Source organism: Liolophura sinensis, chromosome 1, assembly GCF_032854445.1.
Source record: "Liolophura sinensis isolate JHLJ2023 chromosome 1, CUHK_Ljap_v2, whole genome shotgun sequence".
NCBI classification, from domain to species: domain Eukaryota; kingdom Metazoa; phylum Mollusca; class Polyplacophora; order Chitonida; family Chitonidae; genus Liolophura; species Liolophura sinensis.
In genome coordinates this window covers 22304479-22329145 of record NC_088295.1, presented here as the reverse complement: position 1 = coordinate 22329145, position 24667 = coordinate 22304479, and the positions used below count along the sequence as shown (strand labels likewise).

General features: G+C 40.3%; 1 protein-coding gene across 1 annotated transcript; it reads left to right on the top strand.

Moving 5' to 3' along the window:
- The first annotated feature begins 494 nt into the window (after nt 1-494).
- LOC135471301 (uncharacterized) lies at nt 495-24619 on the top strand. Its single transcript, XM_064750514.1, has 20 exons — nt 495-629; nt 3947-4420; nt 11525-11593; nt 12054-12125; nt 12821-12892; nt 13154-13225; nt 14385-14453; nt 15082-15153; nt 16701-16772; nt 17508-17683; nt 19221-19415; nt 20896-21540; nt 21734-21907; nt 22052-22249; nt 22528-22714; nt 22858-23135; nt 23725-23853; nt 23982-24113; nt 24416-24475; nt 24522-24619. Exons 2-20 carry the CDS (start codon nt 4155-4157, stop codon nt 24617-24619), a joined length of 3036 nt encoding a protein of 1011 aa, XP_064606584.1. The 5' UTR covers nt 495-629; nt 3947-4154.
- The last annotated feature ends 48 nt before the right edge of the window (nt 24620-24667 follow it).

Genomic DNA, 24667 nt, shown 5'->3' with positions numbered 1-24667 from the left:
CATTCTTCACGAAGATATCCCGAGAAGTCTGTTCTGCAGTGCAGCACATATAGGCCTATATATATATATCACTACAATTAAAAGAAAGCTACCATGCATGCATGTGCGAAGAAGTTCAGCTTTATCACTTTAATTCCATACAGAGAATTAGCGTGAAGGATATATTTTTGATGCAGTCTTTGTTGTCACATACAGTTATTGAATGAATAATTATCGGAAGAAAAAAAAACTTGTACCTGTGTGTGTACTAAAATCTATAAGTTGGATGGATCCATGTTCTGAATATGTGGCTTTGGCTTATCGGAGGCCATTGTCATTTCTGTATGGCAGCCGCGTCGTTACAGGATCGTGTGGCCGGCTATACCTTGCTCAGCTGAGATCGATCCGTAAACATGTTATATTGGCACAGCCCAATAAATTATATGTGTGTGTCATGGACTGAACGCGGGCACGATTTGTTGTGAACTGAACGAGTGCGTGCGGCCGTCAGTGACAAGTAAATGAGCTTCTCAACTAATGGGCCTGATCTAGTGGCCAGGTGAGTTTGTGTTTACCTGAGGCCTGATTGATGGAGACTCACAGGTAGCCTCACAGTCCGCAATACCTTACAGAATCACCAGGATATAACGGTAAGCCGGTACATGTGATTGTCACGTAGTGGCACAATTAAGCAACAAACAGGTACATTCGTTTACATGACATGGAATGGTTCGGTTCGGTATGGAATGAAGTCTCAAGGTACTGGTCACGTGAACAGTGTATTAGGTGGTCATGTAAAGTCATAACAGTACCGCACCGACATGTTTTTCCGTGTGGCCTGTACGCCTTTATAACCATTAAGTGTGTGATTCACCAATATTGCTGTGAAGTGTGACAGGAATCTAAACCTTACCGTTAACAACTCACACCGATCGCAGAGGCCAAGGTTTCGATCGAAGACGTTTCTGGTTTGTAAGCCCCTCTGAACAGCCATGACCATATAGGGTCACAACGTGGATTTTCAGTGCATATTGCTTACGTTTACGAATCTAGCTTGAGGCAAACAGTCACGGTCAGGGACTCTAATATTGCTTAATAGAATTTCAGGTCACTGCAGGGATCGACCATTCTGTACAAAGCACGGTGATGGCTGTATGGCTTTACGACTGCATATGTAGAGCACATGGATATAAAATAAGGATCACCAAGACAGCTGAGGGGGCTGAGTATTTAACCCGAGACAATATATACGGCCATTTACCTGGGCAAGGAATTTACCAACATGACCACACAAGCATGGCTCTATTTACAATGGTATCAAAACTAGGTTAAGTCACTCACAGTACTGTATTCTTACAGTGCCTAATGTTAACACTGGCGAATGGCTGACGTGTATTCACCTTATAATCAGGTATGGCGCGGGTACATGTAATATTATATTATCTTTAATAGTTGCTACCATTGTGGCGATTATACAAGTGTTTCTATGTCGTCTCCAAAACATCGGTGTTAAACATCTTAGTGTGGTTACGACATTGTGACATTAAATCTGACAGCACAGTTAGACTTATAAAATGAGCAGTGTCAAATTGGCATGTTTATATAAGTAAGCTAGGACGCAATGCTTTTTCAGCCCTGGATATGCGTCTTAGTATACCAGTACCGGTACAATTCATTAATGTAGAGCAATATTCACTTTTATGACCAAATGGAATTGTCACATACTGATTATGTATGCGTGAGGGTTTTACGTCGTACGGTACTTAATTTTTCAGTCATATGACGACAAGGAGCCATTGGGTCTACGTACATGTATTGTGTCTTCTTGTGGCAGGGCGAGTCAATGACGCCAATGTGTCATGACGAAGACACCAGACATGACACCCCACCCCAGTCACATTATACTGACACCGGGCCAATCATTCATATCTTTTCTTGCTCTAACCTCTCAGCGACGAGTGTCATGCGAGGCAGCAGCAAGTGCCACTTTCAAGGTCTTTGGTACAGCAACATATTGGGGGTTGATGTTAGCATAATGTAACAAAACGCTGCGGTACCAGGTACATGTATGAATTAAACCTTTATGAGTGGGGAAAACCGAGGTAAACCACCGCCAGTTTCATGGGTACCGGCAAGTTACCGACAAACTCCCCAAGCTTTGTATACAGATTTGCACGTAGCATTGGCGAAAGAAAATATAGTGGTCTTCATTGAATGCAACACTGTGCGAATTACCTTACCAGGGCCGTCGTAGAGTTATTGTGATTAACTAATACGTCTATGAACAGTGAAAAGTTGCGCAATAGGGGCGTGGATGTTTTAATGTACCATCGTACCACAAAATAGGAGCACAAATACCTATTTTCTTATCTTGCCAAAAAACGAGAAAACCAAAAGAAGAAACAAAGATGTCCTTAAATGATTTAGTGATAACAGAATTAGTTTACTACTCTCTGAAAAAAAAATGTTAAAATAACCATATTTCCACAGTGTTCAAATAACACATGTTAAATGCTTTAAAATATCATTCCTAATGTTACGCTGCACAGTGATTGTTTGGAAGTCGCCACATAATGTTATAGAGTGTTAGTTTGACATGAAATAGTGTTAATGAAAATATTTTCTGACCATTATGTGAAGGGTTAAATTCCTACCACCTTAAAAAGTGTTAACCTATGATTATGCATATTTTTACTCCTTAAATATTGGATTTAACATTATTAAAGTTATATAAAATATTTCAGTTTTAAGAGGGTATTCATACTGAAAGAATGACATTGTCATTTGGGAAGGAATCAGTCTCCTTGTGATCCCGAGAGTCAATGTTACGTTTTTCGTACCCAGTGCTCTTGACTCTCATATCACATTTTGTGAGATAACGCCTAGCTACTTCATACCTATGTAAAGATTACGCACATCCCACTATAGCAACCCCTTATACATGTACATGTGCTTGGTTACCGTCAATATAGTAGGAGATGCGCCACACATAAATCAAAAAAGCCAATATGTTTTAAGTTAACATAATGTTTGCCATGGCGGCTATAGCTTGTCCTGCGCATTTCCATTTGTACTTAATGATAACAAGTGCACTGAATATCCAATCAAGTGCGCGTGGTCTGAATTTTCCATTTTTAAGAAGGCCAAATGATCCAACCTGTTTTTCTATGCAGCCATGGGCTGAAACAGAACTTCTGATCAGTGTGCATTTCAGACGTGATTTGCATTTATAGTTTGGTCAATTAATATATAACATTAACATTTGGGGCCTACTCTACTGACCAACAGTTAGCCTTTGTCATTGAGTTAAAATCACCTTTGTTGAATTTAATGTGATATGCGTACATTTTCCTGTTGATGAATTTCCTGGTGGTTATACAAGATGCAATGATATGAGAAGGCCAAACATATAGAAAGTGTCGAATAGCTGTGATATTCTGTGTACCATCCGAGTTTGGTTTATCTGACAGGGGTTTAGTTTATCTGACTGGGTTTGGTTTATTTGGGAGGGGTTAGGTTTATCTGACGGTTTTTGGTTTATCTGAGAGGGGGTTTTGTTCATCTGACAGGGTTTTGTTTATCTGACGGGGTTTGGTTTATCTGACGGGTTTGGTTTATCTGATGGGGTTTGGGTTATCTGGCAGGGATTTGATTTATCTGACGGGTATGGTTTATTTGATGGGGTTTGGTTTATCTGACAGGCGTTTGGTTTATCTGACGGGGTTTGGTTTATCTGACGGGGTTTGCTTTATCTGAGTTTGGCTGCACCAATATCGATGGCACTCATAACTGCGTAAATAGATCACAGAGTGTCCTCATCGTGAGCAGGATGCCGGGTCTGAGACGATGACGGTATACACTGAATTTATTTCTGTGCAGAGCTGTATGAAAGAGACACCAGTACCCTTATCCTTCAATATGACAGTTATACATTTCCATGATAAAGCCAACGCTTGCCTCTTTTCAGACATATCATTGACACAAGTCAACACTCGGTGTAATGGTATTCACAGACACAGAGGACACGAGCACCGATCAAAGATTACAGCCAGACCAGTCAAAGGCCAGTAATGACCACGACAACTTGTACGATCATTTGGGGGTATTCTGTTCCAAAACGCTTTACCTCTGCGCTCAACGAGGACCTCGTAATGTGACTTTGTCGGGGCTGTAGCATGGTATACGCGGTATCGGTGTGCAGGAGAGTTGGAAATGGCATCCGACTTCCACAATTGCCGGTCGTGTTGTACTGGGCATTGGTGTTCATGTCAGTGCTACCATGGGGGTCAGGGCAGCCTTGTCAGCCCTGTCCTGGTGCCTGCTCGTGTCAGGAGACGCCCCGGGGGTCAGGACAGTGCCTTGTGGACTGTGGACAGAGGGGGTTACGCAGTTACCCCAACTCCTCAACTCTCCCAGACCCTCCTTCGTCTGTCACAAAACTGTGAGTATATACACTTATTACTTATAACGAAGTCAGTATAACGTATACTGACTTCGTGTGTCATGCATGGAAAAAAGAGAATAAGCCTACCATTGTAACGGACTGAATTTTGGTACTCAGTGAAGTATATTGATGGGTAGCAGTCGTTATTATAGATGATCTTGAATCCGCATCTCATGTACCAGTACTTATAAGTGTATGTATGGCATTCAATACTGAGAATCAAACTGTTTACGTAGAAAGAAGACAGAAAAACTATTACAACTTGGCAGAGCAATCCAGTAAATCGCATCTGATCAGATTCACTTCATGTGCAAATGTATGGCTGGGTGATTTTTCAGTCTGCATGTATTTTTACAAGTAGAATGTTTTTTTGTTTCCAATCAAAGCAAAACATGATCGGTCAGCATATAACCAGCACTCTGTGAGTGTGCTCAGTTTAACGCATGGCATATGCCTGCAAGTAGGATAAAAGACATTGTCATCTGTTTATGCTTGATGGAATCTAAATACATTGTATACATTAATTGGGAAATTGTCTAATGCACATTAACCATATATAGTTAATGGATTTAAAAAGAAACAACTTTCGCATTTATATAGTAACGGAAATATTGCCCTTTGTATTGTAAGCAAACATAAACGACGACCAAACATACGTGTTGTTTGTATACATACATGTACAGCTGAATAGGCGACGGTGTGTTATTGGAAATTTCTGGAAGGTTTTATATCCAGGTGGAAAACAGCTGTACATTATCTCCACACGTGAGTTCATAAAGAGTACTGAAGAGAAACTGTTTGTTGGATTGGATTGGGCATTCTTGTTTTATAGAACGGCTAGGTTTGCTAAGAACTGTTCAACTATTTGACATTTTTCTGTCTGGGAGATACCGAATCGTTTATAAATGCAGTCAGGTCATTGGGTCAAAGCAAGGCGATCAAGCAGGCACATGTTTTCTTGTGCTGAATATTAACACCAAAGCCTAGATCATTTATAGAGGTATAATCGATAATCAATCACATGCAAGTGACAAGCCAGGTAGGGAAGTATTGAATCGCATAACATGTACATGGTAAACACTGGTGATAACATTCTCTGATCTTTAATTATTCTTTGATGAATTGACGAATTTGACATATATGGGGCTTATGGATATATGGATAAAGCCCCAATTTACAACACATGGTAATGTGTATGTTAAAAAATCAGAGGCTAGAATACTTCCATATATAAGGCCTGGACTGTAGATGCGCTGTATTACAACCCTATAATTATCCAACATTGTTATTTTTAAATCTGTGTTCCCGGCATCGAAGCCGTACCCCGAACACAATTTACGTTACCTCCTATGTCCGTCAATCACCCCTCCCCACCCCACCCCACAGTATTAAATCACTAGCCAACGTACCGAACGAGTTTTCGAAGCTATGAATCCACCACTCCAGTGATGCCTGTACTCCCAGTTCTGCTCTGTGCTGTCTGTGGCCCGCCAATCAGCGATCACAGAAAGTCTCTTTCCCCATCATGCCCTCTATATTCTTGCACAGGCCCACCTAAGACTTTAAAAGAGGTAGTTGTAACTTCCTCGCTTGGCATTCAGCATGAAAGGGATAGTGCAACGACTGGTTGACCCGTATCAGTATAATGGCTCGGGCGGGGCGCCTTACTTGCCTTCGGTAAGTCGTCTCAGTGAAGCAGCACTAAATAAAAGAGCGGTGGAAATCCGTTCTGCAACAAGGAGGCACATTACACGTACATGCACCCTAATGATTCCTTCGTCGTCATATGACTGAAAAATTGTTGAGCACGACGTTAAACCCCAAGCACTCACTCACGCCATATACACCAGGATTCGCTTTCCACAGTCGTGGCGACCTTCCTGCCGAATGCGTCATACTCATACGATCGATGTATCATCTTGCAGCTGACCTTGGTCTTCTTCTTTGTCTTCACTGCAGTCTTGGGTGCCTCGGCCCCGTCTGCTGCGAGGGCGGCGAAGAGTCATCTTCGCCTCTAGACGAATTGTCGTGGTTCAAGATAGGCGCCGAACGAGTCTCAACCAGTACAGGTTGTGACGATGCGCCAGCCCGCGCATAGCGGGCACCTTCATTTCTTCGTGCAGTCTTGTCATCCCTCCCCCGGAAGTGGCACAAAACCTGTGCCTGTCGCAGACGTTCTCTACGCGTCACAGGCTAAGCTTGCTGAAGAGGGCTGTAGACTATCTGGGAAACCAGTCATGTCACCGGCCTTGACGTATCCAACACCGTGCTAACCTTCCTCTTGCCAGATGTCACAGGTGTATTCCAGTGGACACTTTGAGTTGGATCTTCGGGGAAATACGGTTGCAGGCTTGACAGGCTCTCCACTTTTTCGGATACGATTCGGATACGACATATCCTTCGGCCACACATGCTTCCGGCGTAGATGTTCACTCAGGTGCTTGGTACGGTTGTACTCGGACTCACAGAATCGACAATACACCTTTTCATCAGAAGGAACCTTGCTATCTGCCATACTCTACAAAGAAAAAGCAATCGAACTTTTATCTCTGTTATCGAGTCGCATCATACTTGAAACAAAGTTTCAAGTATGATAGTCGTCAAGACTCCGTGATCGCCTCGTACGTCGTCCTTGTGGCGTCTGTTGACTATTGTCTTCTCTCGGCAAATTAAGCTCTTTATTAGCCTCAGAAAGAGCCGGGGTTAGGACGAACGGTTCGGACACACCGTAAAGCTCGTGTTGCTCGTCAGTCGCTGATTCGGCAAGACCACTTTCGTCTTACGAATCGTCCTTCGGCACACAAGGTTTTAGCCGGTCGTGATGCACGAGGGTCTCCTTTGCCATCAGGCTTCCGAATTCTGAAGGTGACGTTGGATATAGAACACAGGACATGGCACGGCTGGTCATGTAGCTTCTTCGCAAATCCCCTTTTACGAACTGATGTATGATGGGAGACTGTCACCCTTTTCGTACCGACAGGCTTTTTTTCAAATCGTACGTCTTTTTTGCTGCAAGAAATTCCCACGTATGAAGATACGTGCGTCTTCATGAACATCTATCATCTGCTCACGAAAGTCACATACATACTTCAGTGGTTCAGCAGGTTCTGTTTTCTTCCAGAGCCGCGCCGAGCAACAAGTACGGTGGTAAAGTTACCTCGCGCCCAAGCATTAACATGTTCAGAGAACGTACTGTGGTTTCATGAACTGTGACCATGTACGCCATGAGCCTCATGCCGTCGTTCGGGTCTTCTTAACTCCTATTGTACGACATAAGTTTTGAAACAGTACGCTCTAAAACTGACTACCTTGGTCAGGGTGTATAATACACGTGGTCCCGAAACGTAGACGTCCATCAACGCGTCAGTTACTGCCCAGATTCCTGATTGTGCACAGGGGCGGCCTCTACCCACTTGGTAAAGTAGTCTGCAATCATTTCCATGGGGAGTCTCTGGCAGTGCTCGTTCAGCGGGTACGCCTGACATACTGCCCTTATGCGGACCTCCGCGTACGTCCAGCATGTTTTCGTTTGTTACAAACCTGACAGCTCCGACAACACAGTCACACGAATATCTGTTTAACACTAACTCCCAAAGACAAAGGTTTGTAAGAAATTATACAAATAAGAAATAAAGCCGGTAACACACAAGAGAGAAGCGGTCATCAGTTTTTAATGATGCCGGACAGACACTGAATATTCCAGGCATGAATTCCATATCAAAGCTCAAATTCGTAGTCCATGAATGAGTTCCAGGTCAAATAACAATTAAACAAGTATCTCAGTCGCGCTTTAATTGCAACTGTTCATAAAGGCATCATGCAGATGTAATGAGCATGAGTGCCTTTACGGCCCCCAGCCCCAGGTTAAGCGGTATTAGATACAGTTCGAAAATGACGAGCGTTACAGACCTTAACCGATTAGATTGTGATTCACAAGTAACGGATGATTACGGCTTTCCCGTTAATATGTAAAGGTCTCATGCTACAAGAGGCGCCATCTATGATGTTACACATGACATACAAGATAGATGGTTACACTGGCCAACCAGCGCCATCCATGTTGTTAAATACCATGTAAGTGATAGATATGTACATAGGGATAACAGCGCCGTCTATGTGGTTGATCACAATGCAGATCGCCAGAGATTCTGAACGCTCTGTCCATACCTGCCAACGAGAGTGTTATACTCATTGTAAAATTTGAAAAACTTAGAATGAAGGTGTTTGATGGAGTGTCCTTGACAAACTAGTTTTTGAACTAACAACTTGTGACGCAGATTAAAGTCATCACAATTTACACAAGATCTGACAAATGCTACGAGGCAAGATATGTAGACGCCATATGCAGGACCCTTTAGTATATTGCTATCTACATAAGGAAAATTTACAATATCAAAATTGAAATTATCCCGTTTGTCGTAAAAGCGGCGTGAAAGGAGACCTTGTTCGTCTTTCTACAGATATAGATCCAAATAAGATGTACCATCAGGACTATCTGTTGTCTCCTTTAAATCCAATGAAGGCGGATAGATTTCCTTCACCTCTTCAGCAATATGGGGGTTATTTAACGCCAGTAGATCATCAATATACAGCTTGGTAAATGAAAAGGATCGCGATTTAAAGATATTACATTTAAGTAATTTCTGCATATAGCCGTATTCATCTGAAAACAGGTATAGGTCTGCCAAAAGAGTCGTATCTTCTTCCGCAAAGTGGGTGGTGACACCAGTAAATGTCGACTAACACGGCCACGTCTGTCCTGCGATCGTTCTACCAGTACGCCATTCCGCACTGCAGGAATCGAAAACATTCCCCATTGCGCTTTGGTTTCGAATACCATAGTGAGATATTTCGCCCCAGAGGCTTTACCACAAATGGTACCTGCCCGCATGACGACTGTGTCATTCGTAGGGTTGATCAGTCTAATTGACACGAGGCTTTCGTCCTTCACGTTGTCCAATCCGCGTCCAAGGATAATCCTAGGAGTCTCAGTAAGTTGTTCGGCATTTTCAAGCAAGGCCATCTCCGCTACCAGTCTTCCATCTCCACCAGGGACACATACAGCCGAATTCACCGGCAGCCTCGTATAAATCCATGTTACGCCCAGCCTCATCTGACGTTTCGGTACGTCTATCACATACAAATGCAGCCTCAGAAAGTCGAGACCTAGGATTAAAACGACGCAGATGTTGCCGACAACCATCTTTTGTTTACGCCATTACCGCCAATACTTAACAGAACTAAGGGACTTGACTGATGATTCCTGCGGGCTAATTTCGTTTCGCCCACAGGCCTGCTCCCACAATAGCTTGCCCAGGATGGACACAGAAGCGCCTGTATCGATCGTCCCATGTTTGGCTCTCACAGATCAACGTCGTCCGCTATTTGATGCGTCGCATGCTGACTAGATGTGTGTGGGTTTTCACTCCGGGAATTCTCCGAGGGTCTATTCACTGAGTTGCACATCTGATCCAGTCGAGCCTCAGGACAATTAAAACGGGAATGACCCTGATGATCACATCTCCAGCATCTCTTGTCACGGCCTACAGCCTTACCTGATTGATCACTTTTACCAGGCCCGGTCGCCAAGGGTTTATTTGACCGACCCCTTAAACGGCGAGCTCTAGTTCTCCGTGAAGGTCGAGAGATAATGCCCTTCATCAACTCAATCAGCTGTTTACGCCATTCATCTCCCGAATCATCATCAGTTTTCTCAGTATCAATATCCTCGTCATGGATATTCGTCGCAGTTTGAACATTCGGTTTCTGCTGATATGCTACCTGAAAAGTCTCTACTTCGACCGAGGCGTAGACGGCTTCCTCTAACGTCCTCGGACGTGCTTGCCAGACTTTATATCTGGTTTCTTCTTCTACTGCCTCAAGCAAATGGCCCTTTGCTAGTGCATCGCGAAGTTCTTCGCCCGCATCGGGGCCCACCATTTGTACCAGACGAAACAATGCCTAGCCCAGTTCCGGTAGTCCTTCATCACGTTTTCGAAATCTGGTTTTAAACTGCGCCTTGTAGAAATTAGTTTCATTCGAGGGGACGAATCTCTTCTCTAACGCACACCTCAAGCCTTCATAGTCCACATCCCAAGGCCTAGCACGAAGACTAGCCAAAGTCTGTTGTGTTTGCCCACGTAATGAAACTGTCCCTTCTGCACTCGACCAGCCATTTAGAACAGCGCAGTGCTCGAAATGAACCACGAAGTCCCTGAGTCGTCCCATCGTAGGTAGAAGGCTTCACCAGCGTCTTTGATTCACCAAACCCCTCAGTACCCTTGGCTCTCTGCCGTCACGTCCATACCTCCCGGTACAGTCGTCAGCCGCAGGTCCCGTATAATCTATGTCGAGGCATCAAAAACCAACCGACTCGGCTCGACCGTATTCCCCTCAGAAATACATGTGCGGTCACTGGAAGTGCTCGGCATCGGGCTTTGCCGCTGCCGTCTTCCCAAGGTACTCGTTGATCTCTGTACCGTTGGCAGCTCTCGCGCTATCTCTAGCTCCAAAGCCGATATTCGGTTCCTCAGTTCAGCCAGTGTACTTGAACCCTGGTCTGCCATTGAAGGCACATGACCAGGCATCCCGACTCCCAGTCAGGCCTCACAACCTGTCCGGCCACCCCTTGACATCATCTTGTAGTGATCGGCCTTTGATCCCACTCCTGTCACCAGCGAAGCTTTCCGTGTAACGTACCGAGCTATGGCCAGTCAATTGAGAGCGCAGAAGAGCGAAAAAGCTCCGTCCACACAAGGCTCGTCAACAAGATATAACCTCCAAACCCTATGCGAGAGCCAGAGGGCCGATGTCAGGATAACAACAACATACTGGAATAAAGTCATTATATAAACAACCGCTTTATTAACTGAACATGCAAGTATATGAGTAAAGTATATGAGTAAATGGAATAAATTCCTCGTGGTCGTCGGTGTTGAGCCGTCAGACCGAGACTGCTAGTCTCGCCTATATAGCTATGTTCCCTGCGTCGAAGCCGTTGACCTGTCAAATGTTTGATTTGTCAAATTAAAATAAGAAATTGTTCACATGAGTGTAGCATCGAACAAATTGCATCTCCTGTACTCTTTTCTTTTCTTTCAGCATCATCAAAGAAAACAGCATCCAAGAGCTGCCTGATGCCTTTTGTAACCTAAAAAATTTAGTGTCATTGTAAGTGAAGTCCATGGTCAACCAGTAGACTTATTTTGGAATTATCAAATCCAAAATTATATGTTTTACTATTTATAGTTATATTCCTATTATATAGACGTAACTCGATAAGTTACATGTAAAGTCAGCTTTATAATGGAGGAAGACTGCCATCACATTGATATATGAAATTTATCTGGTATATAAAGCAGTACCATACATTTAATAGTACCTATATCTATCAGATTCGCAAAGCAGGTATTCCAGTAAAGCGAGTACTTTCACTTTCAAGTTCGAATGCCACATAATTAAAGGCCCTATTTAACACGAATTGCATTAGGCCATAATATCTTTATAACATGCCAGTGTGGTACTAATTACCGGTATTTGTCATTTTAACCTGTATCATTATATGACATAACATTTTATAACACATGTGATGCAATGCATTTAAAGAGTAATTCATTTTCTTTTTTTCCAGGGATGCAAGTAACAATTATATATCCAGCATTCCAGAATATCTTTTTCATAATTTGACGAACCTGGAAGAATTGTAAGTGGTTATGTTCTGTGGGAAATTTTGTAACTGTTTTTGTTAGCTTTGATACATGTAAGTGCACTTACATATAAATGTAAATTACCTTTCTTTGAAAATGGTTCTTTACATCTGATGTGTGTGGCATTTGGGTTTTATGTCTGCTTTGCATAATATATGCTGTGCACAGTAGGCATATATCTTAATCAGTGTTTTTGAGCCATTGTATTTGCTTTGTACAGTATATGTTATGTCTGCTGTATATTTTGCATGCAGTGTACAGTATATTTTATGTCTACTGTATATTGTGCGTGGTGTGTACAGTATATGTTGTGTCTGCTGTATGTTTTGCGTGCTGTGTTCAGTATATTTTATGTCTGCTGTATATTTTGCTTGCAGTGTACAGCATATTTTATGTCTGCTGTATATTTTGCATGCTGTGTACAGTATATGTTTGCTGTATATTTTGCATGCTGTGTACAGTATATGTTATGTCTGCTGTATATTGTGCGTGCTGTGTACAGTACATGGTATATCTGGTCTATATTTCACATGCTGATGATGGGCTGTTACATTGTGAGCAAAATGCATGTAAAGAGCAAATGAAATAAAAAGTTTAATTTGCTTGTATATTATATCGGTTAATCATGATGCACATTGTGTCCAGAGTTAATGTAAAATGTATTAATCAGAAATCATCTTCTTTTATCTAGAAACCTTCTGGGGAATAGTTTATCGACCCTTCCTGTATATTTGTTTGCTGGGTTGTCCAAACTGAAGTTGCTGTAAGTTGTATAAACCTAAGTCTCTGCCCTACATACATTACAGTATCAATGGATGCAATTTTTGTCACCGTACCTTAATTCTCATGTAAATAACACAGTAAATATTTAATATTTTATTACCCTTATACATTTGTCAATAGCAATATTTCATAAATGTAATATGTTGATGCAAGTAACATTTGAATTTTATTTTAAAGTCAATTGACTTTTGTTTGAAAGTTAATACAAAGTGATAAATGATAATTGTGTTATTTTCCGCAGAATATTAAGCCGGAATAAGTTGATCCGATTACAAAAGGGTGTTTTTGATGATCTCACAGCACTGGAAATATTGTGAGTACCTAAATCATTGATTTTGCATGTGAGTGTATTTCTGCTTTCAGTAATATTGATATTAACAAATCATTATGACAGGATTTTATTAGTAACCCTTTGGTTATAAATTCTGCAAAACTGTTAAAGCAAAATCTGGGTTTTACAGGAAACATCAACAAACTATGTTTTATGCTGGAATTAGATTACATTTTTAGAAAGGTTAATAAATGTACACACAAAGCTTTTGGATTTTTTTTTGTAAGTGTTTAAGTTGTAAATATTTCAGTGTACAGCTCTGTCCCAGTGCTAGACTCTTGTTTGGACAGAAACCTTCCCCTCATGCTTTAAAGTAGTGCATGTTATTTGAAGTCTGTTTGCTACTGTTAGCCTCTGACATATGTAATACAGGAATTGGCACAGTTTATTTTATTGTAGGCCATATCTTTACTATATGCCTTAAATTCAATAATTTAACCGAACCTCTGCATCAGTACAAATGTACAAAATGGTAGGGTTTTCTTCACTTGATTTATTTAATTGATACATTTATTTGATTGGTGTTCAAGTCATTCCCAAGAATATTTCACTTATATGACTGTGGCACTTGAGGGAGAGGTGTAGGGTTTGTCAAGAGGATTCCTACATGTAAGTGTGTTTTTTAACTGAAGTGAAAGAACGCAAAATGTGAAGTATACATACAAGTCTGCATCAGCAGAAAGACTAGAATCCCCGAAAACTATATCTGAAACTACATTTATGTTTTCAATTTTTTTTTCTGAGAATTAAATGCAGTTGCATGAGGGGGATATTCCATCATTGATGCTCTGCATGTGTGTTAAGTGACCTTTATTAAGTGTCTTCTGTATATTAGCATCTTTAGTTGAGCTTAAGTTTTGTAAGCATGTGTCACCTACAGGTTAGTACCTTGCCACTCATTATGTAATGTAAGCTACTCCTACATTACCTGTAATTGTCAGGTAAAAATAATACATTCCTTTAATCTGTCACTGACATAAAAAAATAGGACATAAAGCTTGAATCTAACATTTGACGCCATTTAATTGATTTAAGAAAAATTAATGTCAGTAGTTTCAAATATAGTTCTCAGTAGTCTTTTAGCGGAGTGCATTTTTTGTTTTAGTACATTTTAATTGTTATTGCTGACATATTTTTTCAGATCTGTAAATGTCATGCCATTGACGACAATCGATGATGGGGTCTTTCCAAATTCAAGTTTACAAAGACTGTAAGTTAATGTTTAATGAATGATGATCAATGCTTATAGTTTGTGTGCACTAACTCAGTGCAGCAATCACTGTGCCACACTGTGAGTCTGTCTTCCGCCATGGAATATCGGACGCCTTTATAGCCTGATGGATACATGTAGCATATACAAGTAGTCCCCTACAGTGAATCAATAACCTATGCAGCCCAGCCCTTTTAGTGTTTAAAGTGAAAGCTGATGTACTGGCTATTAATGGATAATAGTACTGTTATTTCTGGTGTTTTTGTAGAATGGTAAACATTAATTGCACATATCAGATATGTAGAAAGAAAACAGAGAGTGCTTGCAATGCGGCTAAGTAAAAACATGTTTTACCTGACAAGCAGTTTTAGGACGATGACTTGTTATTTGGAGCCCTTTGTACATATGGATAGGATAGATGTGGAACCTTATATGTTTAGATCAAGCAAGGGTGTGAACCATCAACATATAACAGAATGTCACAATGTCTTTCAAGAAATTAGGAGCACAAAGAAATAGCTATAGTACTTTGAACATATAAAAAGAACAGGCCTACGCATTTTTCAATTAGATCTCATACAGAAATCTGTAAACTGATATTTGTTTGAGAGTTGCAATGTATTTTCAGGCATCTAAATAGGAATTCACTGAAGGAATTGCCTCCAAATGTCTTCAAGAGACTGAACAAACTACGTATACTGTGAGTGTTTCTTGAAATGTCCAATGAGTGTAACTAACTTTTGTACACTTTTCTTTTATTTAATGTATGAATGTTTGGTGACAGCATTAAGATCAATCTTGCTGGTTATTTGTTAGTGGTATTGTATGCAATTTGAATGGGTTTGAAATGCCATATAATACATGTAGGTTATGGACTTCCATTAGATTCTAACCGGCCCGGATAGCACAGTTGGTAGAGCGTCCGCTTCGGGACCGGTAGATCCAGGATCAATCCTTGATCGAGTCACACCTAAGACCTTAAAAGAGGAAGTTGTAACTTCCTCGCTTGGCGTTCAGCATGAAGGGGATAGTGCAACGACTGGTTGACCTGTATCAGTATAATGGCTCGGGCGGGGCGGCTTACTTGCCTTCGGTAAGTCGTCTCAGTGAAGCAGCACTAAATAAAAGAGCGGTGGAAATCCGTCCTGCAACAAGGAGGCACATTACACGTACATGCACCCTAATGATTCCTTCGTCGTCATATGACTGAAAAATTGTTGAGTACGACGTTAAACCCCAAGCACTCACTCACTCACTCCATTAGATTCTGGAGTTCATCATACATTACAAACATTTGTTTGTTTATTTTATTTATTTTACTGGTGTTTTACGCCTTACTCAAGAATATTTCATTTTCACAATGGCGGCCAGCATTATTGTAGGAGGAAACCAAGCAGACCCAGGGGAAACGCCCATAGAACTGTGAAGTTACAGCAGTACTACTGTATGTGGCTGCTCTGCAGCGCAATAATCTGAGTTTTACTACTCAGCATCGTGCACTAGCCGTGCAGTATTTTACACTCACTGGTACATCTGCTGTGGAGAGGTGACAGTGTATTTTTTTATTTACACATATTTATTTATTTATTTATTTATTTATTTGATTGTTGTTTTATGCTGTACTCAAGAATATTTCACTTATATGACGGCAGCCAGCATTATAGTGGGAGGAAACTAAGCAGAGCCACGACCATCCACAGGTTACTGGCAGATATCCTCATGTTCGGTCGATGAACAAGCCATAGTAATTCTAAGTAATAATTGTTTTATTATTAGACCTAAATGAGCGCTACTCTGTAAATAAAGGTGTGCCCTGTTGAGCTTTGATGCTCTTCACAATACAGAGGTTTGATCCTTACCTCTAATTCACAGTAGAGTCATGTCTCATATACAGTATCCTGCTGGACAAATGACAATGGGAAATAGACGTATTACATTATATGTCCACCACATATGTGTTATATTTAAATATTTTTTCAACCAATCTTTACCAGACTTTTCACTCTCTGTGCTTCGATCTACACATTTGTCTGTGTGTTTGCTTACATCCAGCTTCTCTGTGGCTACTTTGTGTGCTTGATACATGTGCATGTACAGAAGGTTCTTCCTGTCTCTTGCCACTTTCATGGATGTTCATGATTGCCCTACATATATCTGCCTAGATCTTATCTTGAGGAGGGTAATGTTTTTCCTTGAACAATAACTCCTCAGGGCTAGTGTTTTAATATTTCAATATTTTCGTTCCAGAGACATTTCAGTAAATAGCTTGACCACATTATCAGCAGGATCTTTTGATGACTTGGTCTCGCTACAAATACTGTGAGTATTTAATGTGAAAAACAATGTTTCTTCATATAAATGAAATTTCTTTAGTATGGTTTTAAGCACAAATAAATTATTTTGGCTGAGTGTGGGTAATAAAGGATTTAAATCACATCACATTTAGCAGTGTTAGTTAAGTGTATCATGTTAGCTTCCATTTATTACAAATTAAAGAGGGATATGTGCTTGATAGTTACCATCAACTGACATGTCGAAATAAACCTTAAAGGGAAAGACCTATGAAAATCGAAGTAGACGTCACTAAGTAGACCACTTAAAACTATACATAAATATACTTTTGTGAAAAGAGTTAAAGGGGCTCAAACAGTTGACTTCTAAAGTGGGCCGTATGAACCATACTATCAGAGGTTAAGAACTCTGACATCACAGGCACTTCCTACAACTCTAATCACGACACTGAACGTTGGAATAACACTTTTTTACCCATGAGTAAAACATCACTGAAATAATGTTCCCAAACATTCCTTTCTTCTGGTGAATATCAGAAAAAAAGGTGATGTGATGTCAGAGTTTCTAGAAGCTGTCAGTATGGTTCATAAAGCCCGCCATAGTTTTCAAATATTTGAATGCCTTTCAACACTCTCAAAAAAAATCTGAAAAATAAATGAAAGTATTTTTACGCATAGTTTTCAGTTGTCCTTATGATGAACCTTCCTTCATATTTTAGCTTTCTTTTACTTTAAATTTGATAAGAGATATTTTGTTTTTCAGGTCATTGGAAGAGAATCCATGGCGTTGTACCTGTGAATTGTACTGGTTGACATCGTGGCTGGTTGACAAAAAATTGCAGGGTTTACAACTGGGTGATGAGGATGGCACTACCTGTCATTACCCAGAATTCTATGCTTCACGCACAATCACAAGTCTCCAACAGACAGAACTAGATTGTAAGTGCTGTGTTCAAACACTTCACCACGCTTGTCACTCTGATATTTAGATGTCTAGGGCATAACGACCTTTGATTAAAAGGAAAGTAGCAATGTCCTGGCTCCGATTCTGTGGTGCAAAACTGAAGTCAAGTCATTTGAAATGATTCAGTGTTGAAATGTCACTCATTGTGGAAGTGTTATCAGTAGTAGATGTCATTGTCATGCTGAGTATACGTTGTACATACAGTAGGACCCGCTTTATTGCATACATGTAGGGTAAATGCAAGAAAATATTATGCAATTATCCGATGTATTTGTTTAGCCGCATTTATCAGTAAATATATGGAGTTGTCTCCCTTGATCAGTAAATGTACATGTCAAGTTGTCATCTTGCTTGCTATCATGCTTGCCTTGCTGATTTGGGTTTTCATTTTTCGAGACTGGCGCAAAATGACATCTTTGTTTTCATATAATCTGGACGCTTGTGACTCAGTAAAACAAAAAATCTTAGCAACTGCAGTGTTTCCTCTCCCCTTTTCAGTCTTGCCAATGACCTTGACCTTTTCGGTGAAAGTGATATCTTTTGACTTTGACATTTTCTTAGGCAGATCCGAAGGGCAGCTAATGCAAGTAAATGATAAACTAGTGTGCAATAGCTCCTGCCTAATACCCAACCAACAGCCTGTCTATTGATTCAGGGTTTGTTTGTTTTATTTTCTGCTTTTGCGACCTTGTTTCTCTGCGTATAGGATTAATTTCTGGTTTGACAAGCCACAAGGTCCGCTCGGTAAGCGGCTGTCCGACGTGCCTCAGTTTTTAATCTGTGGTTGTCACCTCTGTGCTGAGTTGCATTGTTTTGTCTTGACAAGGTGCCCAGTTCAGGTTTTATCTCCAGGTCCGAACGAATCCCTTACTGCTTACTGCTGGGGGGGAGTTCAGACTGATCAGCACATGGTCATACAGTTGATCAGATTGTTTATTAAAATGATATGCAGTTAGCCGGTGGTAATCAGTGTGTTAAAATATGATTTGATTTTGTCATACATTTTGCTATGCAATAAAGCGGGTTATTAGTTAAACTGATATGCAATTAAGTGGGAGCAACTGTATTATGGCCTGTATATGTTTGTGTGTGTCACACAATGAGTGAATGACATTTTTACATGTTATGCACTTAGACGAGTTATGGAAGTGTCACAAGCTGTAGAAATGTCACAAGCTGTAACAGTGTCACAAGCTGTAGAAGTGTCACAAGCTGTAGAAGTGTCACACACTGTAGAAATGTCACAAGCAGTAGAAGTGTCACAAACTGTAGAAGTGTCAAGCACTGTAGACATGTCACATGTCGTAGAAGTATAACAACCTGTACATAGAAATGTTCCTAGCTGTAGCTTCACTGTGAAATGTGTTCTGTGTCCTGTGAAATTTAATGACGTGTCTCAAGATATAGCCTTTGCCACTTTATGTGCCATATTCACATAGTGTCCATGCGTCACATAGTGAGGTATCATTGTATATATTCACTAACCCTGCGCTCTTATGTATTCTCTTGAAGGTCATCTTACACCACCCATGACTGCCCATCAGGCAGACCACCTAAAAGATCTCTTGTTTAGACAGCAACATAAACAATTTGATAATGATGATGTTCATAGCCTTGTCAGATCTGCGCGATCTGTTGGAAATGGGGCATTCCAAAGCAGTTGGAACCTCTTCTGTCATTTAATGAGAACTGGCTCCAAATGCCGTGGTGAGTTCTGTTATAGCCAGCAAGAACGCATGATTTCTTGATTTGTATAATATTAAGCTTTTCCTGGCCTGCGTTTTCTTTGATATGGTAAATGACAACCAATATGTTTTATATTTATTTTTCAATGGATTAATACTATTGCATACAAATTAACTCTCTAGAAATTCATTACACCATTTTGAACTATAGTGAAACCAGGATCATTACCGCTAAGCTATTGATTGCTTATACTTTGCTGTATTCATTGAGCTCATTTCTCAGGTTCACATTGCATAATGGTTTAAACTAGTAAAATTATAGTGATCTATTCTGTAGACACTAGAGTATTAGTACATGGTAATGGCTATGGTCCAGTGTAGCCATACATTCCCTGATATTTAAATTACAGTTGCAGTAATGAGATATGAATGAGGTGTCAGTTGACTAGTACTGAAAATTCAACTTTCTTTAAAAATATGATCTATTGCAATGTACTACTAAAATTATCTGTGGAGCAGGCCCCAGTAAAATGAAACTTTAAAGTGCTACTTCAGTTCCAATATAAACCAGACTGAAATATTAAAATGATATTAAGGATAACCTATAAAATAGGGCTAACACCATGAATTATAGGGGCATTAATGAAGAATAACATTATATAACTCTTCTAAGTGAAGAGTCCTGGGAAACAAAATCTTTGGCATTTACTGTGGAATTTTCCTGATAATATTTTATTGTCCTTGTGTAACCACAAGTCAGACAGATATAACTTTCAGTAAGGCAGTTATGCTGGAATGATGTCATGAGCATTATAAAGCACAGCATCAGTGGAGGACATTCATCAGCAATGGGTGACAAGAACTGTTTTATTATCCTACGAATCTTTCAACAGCTGTTTTAATACAATCTCACTATCTTTATCTGTATGAATTATCCCTGCTTTTAAGATGTACTTGGCACTGGAGTATGAATACGCAGAAAATTACCCATATACATGCACTTTGGTGGTTCAGATGCTATACATGCAGTCTCTTCAGTGATTAATGACTGCTATTAAAGCTTTTAATTCATGTTTTCACTTTTGAATCTTCTTTGCCTGTGTAAGCTTAATTGTTTGTTTAGAAATTCTGTTTGGTAACATTTTAGGACCCTTTGTTGTCATAGTGCATGCTTTCTTACTTGCTTAAGAGTGCTATTACACACTTTGAATTCAGCTAGGCTATATTTGGTTTGCATATTTACAGTTATGTTGCCCCATATGTTGTCATTGCAGTTAGAAAAATATATATATGGGTAAATGACATTAGCTGCATTAGCCCAAAATATTAGATTTCATATTTGGTATAAACATATCTGATTTTATCTGAAATCAGATATTCATTTTGTTTGTTTCTCAGTATTCTACCACATCGTTTAATATGAGAGTTATCTCCCTTAGTCCAGTGAGTTGTCACCCCTGGTATTCCCACATTTATACTGTATACAATATTTTTTGTTACAGGTCCTGAGGTCTTCTTTTCTTGTACCTCATCTGATGGTACACAGCCCATCCTATTCAACAAGGCCTCATATCAACAAACCAAACTAGAATGCTTGAAGGAATGTTTCAGCAGCAATTTAAGATTTGGAAATTTCCAAGCCAAGATTTGTTTATGTGGTTCTCTGTCCAATATTAATTGTTCAGACTCGTGCCAACCTGATCCTGCTGTTTACAGTTCTGTCTGTGGAAAAATTTACCTACCTCAAAGTTTTGGTGTAACTGCTGGCTTATCCTTACTTCCTGTGGGTGTTCAGTCTACTGGGGCCCCCACCCAATTTACAGTGAGCACAAGCTTCACTGTGGACCACTTTGAGTGGGACTTCGGGGTGGGAGATGATGAGACCCACATTACAAGCACAGGCTCTGTAGAGTTCTCCTATTTTTATCCCGGTGATTATCTGCTCATAGTGTCTGCTGTGGCTCGGATGGGGGTGGAAACAGCCAGTGTGTATGTTAAGGTGCGTGATGACACCCCCCAGGTCAGCCCTGTTTGCCAAACCCCTGTGGATGTGTCCCAGAGTGTCAATGTCTCTGTACTGTTGCAGAGTGGGTATGACCTCAAACTCTCCTGGCTGAGGGAAGATGAGTTAGGCTCCCAACTTAGAGGTTTGTAGGACACATATATAATGCAATATACTGCTAATGTGTTGTGAATCTTAAACTGATCAAAGATATTAAAGTTAATAGGTATCAGTTTGATCATACACAAAACTGCCCTCATTGTCAGTGTTGATGCAAACATAAACACTCTGCAGAGGATTCAGATTGATTCAAACTGTGCGTAACATTTACATTTCAGATTTGAGTTGTGACCTTCTGTGGGTGAAGCACAGAGACAGGTGTTTACAGGAGGGAAGGGTTAGAGCTAATTACAGTGAATCTGCTGACATATGCAGGACATGGGGAGGAGAGCTGCTAACACTGGATCAGCAGAGTGAAATGGGAGAAATCCTGAGCCTCTTCCAAACCACAGGTATAGGAACATTGAAGACAAAAACCAGAGGTGCAAATAATTTGGAATTGCTCTGATATCACAATGTGGTACCATATCGTACTAGTATCATTTGGAAAATAAAACATTTCAAATGTTAAGAATGTACTTTACATGTGATTGTAGCTGGTTCTGCCGAGGGATATCTGATTGGTGCTTCAAGGATAGATGGCTCTGGAAACTATGAGTGGGATAGCTCTGGTAGCCCAGCACTTCTCCTGAGACAGGTTCAGGAGCCTGACCAAGGAAACTGTGTGACTATCAGGAACCAAGGCCTGTATGCTGTGACCTGTAATACAAAGTTACACTTCATCTGTCAGAAAGGTACAAATACATTGTGCAGTTGTTTTTCATATACTGTTTATGTCATAAGACTAAAACCATATTAAAGTAAGGTAATTCATATTTTAATGGCATGTTACATTATTGCCAAATCGTGATATTTAGATTAAAGTACACACATTCTGTTTATTTGGTTTTTGTTCATCATTCAGATATCAGCATCTATAGATCAGAACCCTTATTAAAATTAAAATTGATTTTGATATTACAGCACCTGAGCAATACAGTAAATGACCTGAAAACCTCTGATCATTTTTCAGAGCCTGTTGACTGCTCTCATGGAGGACAGCTAGGACCTGATGGATACTGTTATGTGATATCAGAAGCACCGTCTACCTGGGATGGTGCAAAGACAAACTGCACCACATATCCCTCTGGGAGCCTGGCTGTTCTTAATGCTGATAACCTCAATATATTTGTCAGCTATACACTTCTCAAAAGTTCCAAGTAAGACATTCATTGATAAATAAAGTGGTATAAAGCTTCAAGAATGCAGTAGAACTTACCTAAGCTTACATTTTTGGTATAGGTATGAAATTTGACTCAAATATTTTATGGGTGTGATCAATGCATCGTTGTATTAATTATAGGCTCCAGGAGGCCTGGATAGGGCTGACTGACCGAACACACGAGGGCTACTTCTCCTGGGTGGATAATGTCGGGGAAAACAGCGATGATGAGACTGATGATTCTGATGATGTTGATGACAGCACTGTGGTCAGCCAGTGGTCTTCGGCCCATGCTGGGATAGATCATCCAGACCAGAAGGACTGTGTCATGCTGCGGAAAGAGGGGTCAGTCTACACATGGCTGGAGGCAAACTGTTCTCAGAGCAGGCACTATGTTTGTCAGTACAGCAATGATGGTCGTGAGTGTTTTTGTGATGATCACAACCTTCACTTTCTGTCTATCTTAATAATATTTTGAAAATGCTCTTATCTTAGTAATGCTGGTGACAATGCAGTCATGCTATAATCCATCTACCCTGAATGAATGGCACTCAGTAATGTGGTACTGATCTAAAAAATTGTTCAAAATATAATGATCTTGCAGTACTGTAAATCTTGCAGTACTGTCAATGCCATGTCTTTACTACTGGTTGCTACGTTAATGATATCTGCAATTCACACATTAATCTGTAATGTTGACTACTCATACTGTTTGGTGACAAATAAACTTAGGTTGTACTGCTCACCTATATTGAACTCTACCATACCACCTGCTTAAAACTTGGTCACTAAGTACATGGTGCTAAAATTGTTTGTTACTTGACATTGGCTTTAAAAGTCCTTCATTTGGCATGGGCTTTAAATCAGGCCCACCAAAAATTGCTTTATATTAAAGTGATGAGGCAAATACATCTTGTGAAGATTTCAACCTAAATATAATGTCCACTTGTTTGTAGGTAAATTTAATTGTCGTGTAAATATGACTGGATTGTGCTTTCTGTTTTACAGAGGAAGTGTCAGTGGGTAGCTATTCTGCAGGTACCTCTGTATTTACAGGAAAAGTTCTCACCTCACAAGCTGTAGTCCCTATTATAGTTCCTGTTACTACAACACAAACGACATTCTATTTCTTTCCAGGTATGTATACAAATAACAACAAACATAAAGAAAATTTGAGTTCATTCTCATGTCCATGGTAAATGTCTTGTAATTGTTGTTATCTGTTTTGTGTGGTAAATTACTCTAATTATCTCTTTCACTGACAGGGTTTTGGTTCTCTGTTCGTGGTCTTTTAAGTTCCTGGGATTTTATCACAGAGCAAGTCTCCTTTGCTCTGTCCATGACCCTGCTAGTGATGAGACCCATGTGTCCTAATGGCTTCTACCTGACTCAGCCTGGTAAGACATCTTTAAGGAACTTTTGTACCATACTCAAAGACTTTTTAAATTTTTTTGTAAGATCTAGCTGAGAAGCTTTCAATATGGTTAGAGAGGTAATTGATGTATTGACATAAGAGAACGTCATATACAGATGTTATATCATTATAATGCTGTGCAGTGTTCTTGAGTACAGAATAAAACACAGATGTATATACATGTATAAATACATACTGCTTTAAATAATTCATGATTAATGTAACGCCAGACATTTTGTTTGATAGACTTATATTCATGTAAATTGTCCTGTGTTACATTTGCAGGTTGCTCTAGCCAGGCATCACCATACACCCAGTGCTTTTCCACATCCTACAACTGCAGTAGTGGGCAGGGTTCATGTCCCACATTGTCTCAGTACTGTTACCTCAGCTCCAGCTGTGTTGGGGATCGACAGCCCTGTAGCTGTGCTTCCTTACCCTCATCCACACCTGGCTGCTCTCACACCCTGTCCCCTTCAGAATTCCTAAGGACTGCCCCTCAGTACAGGGTGGTGGGGACAGTGCACGTAGCTTTGT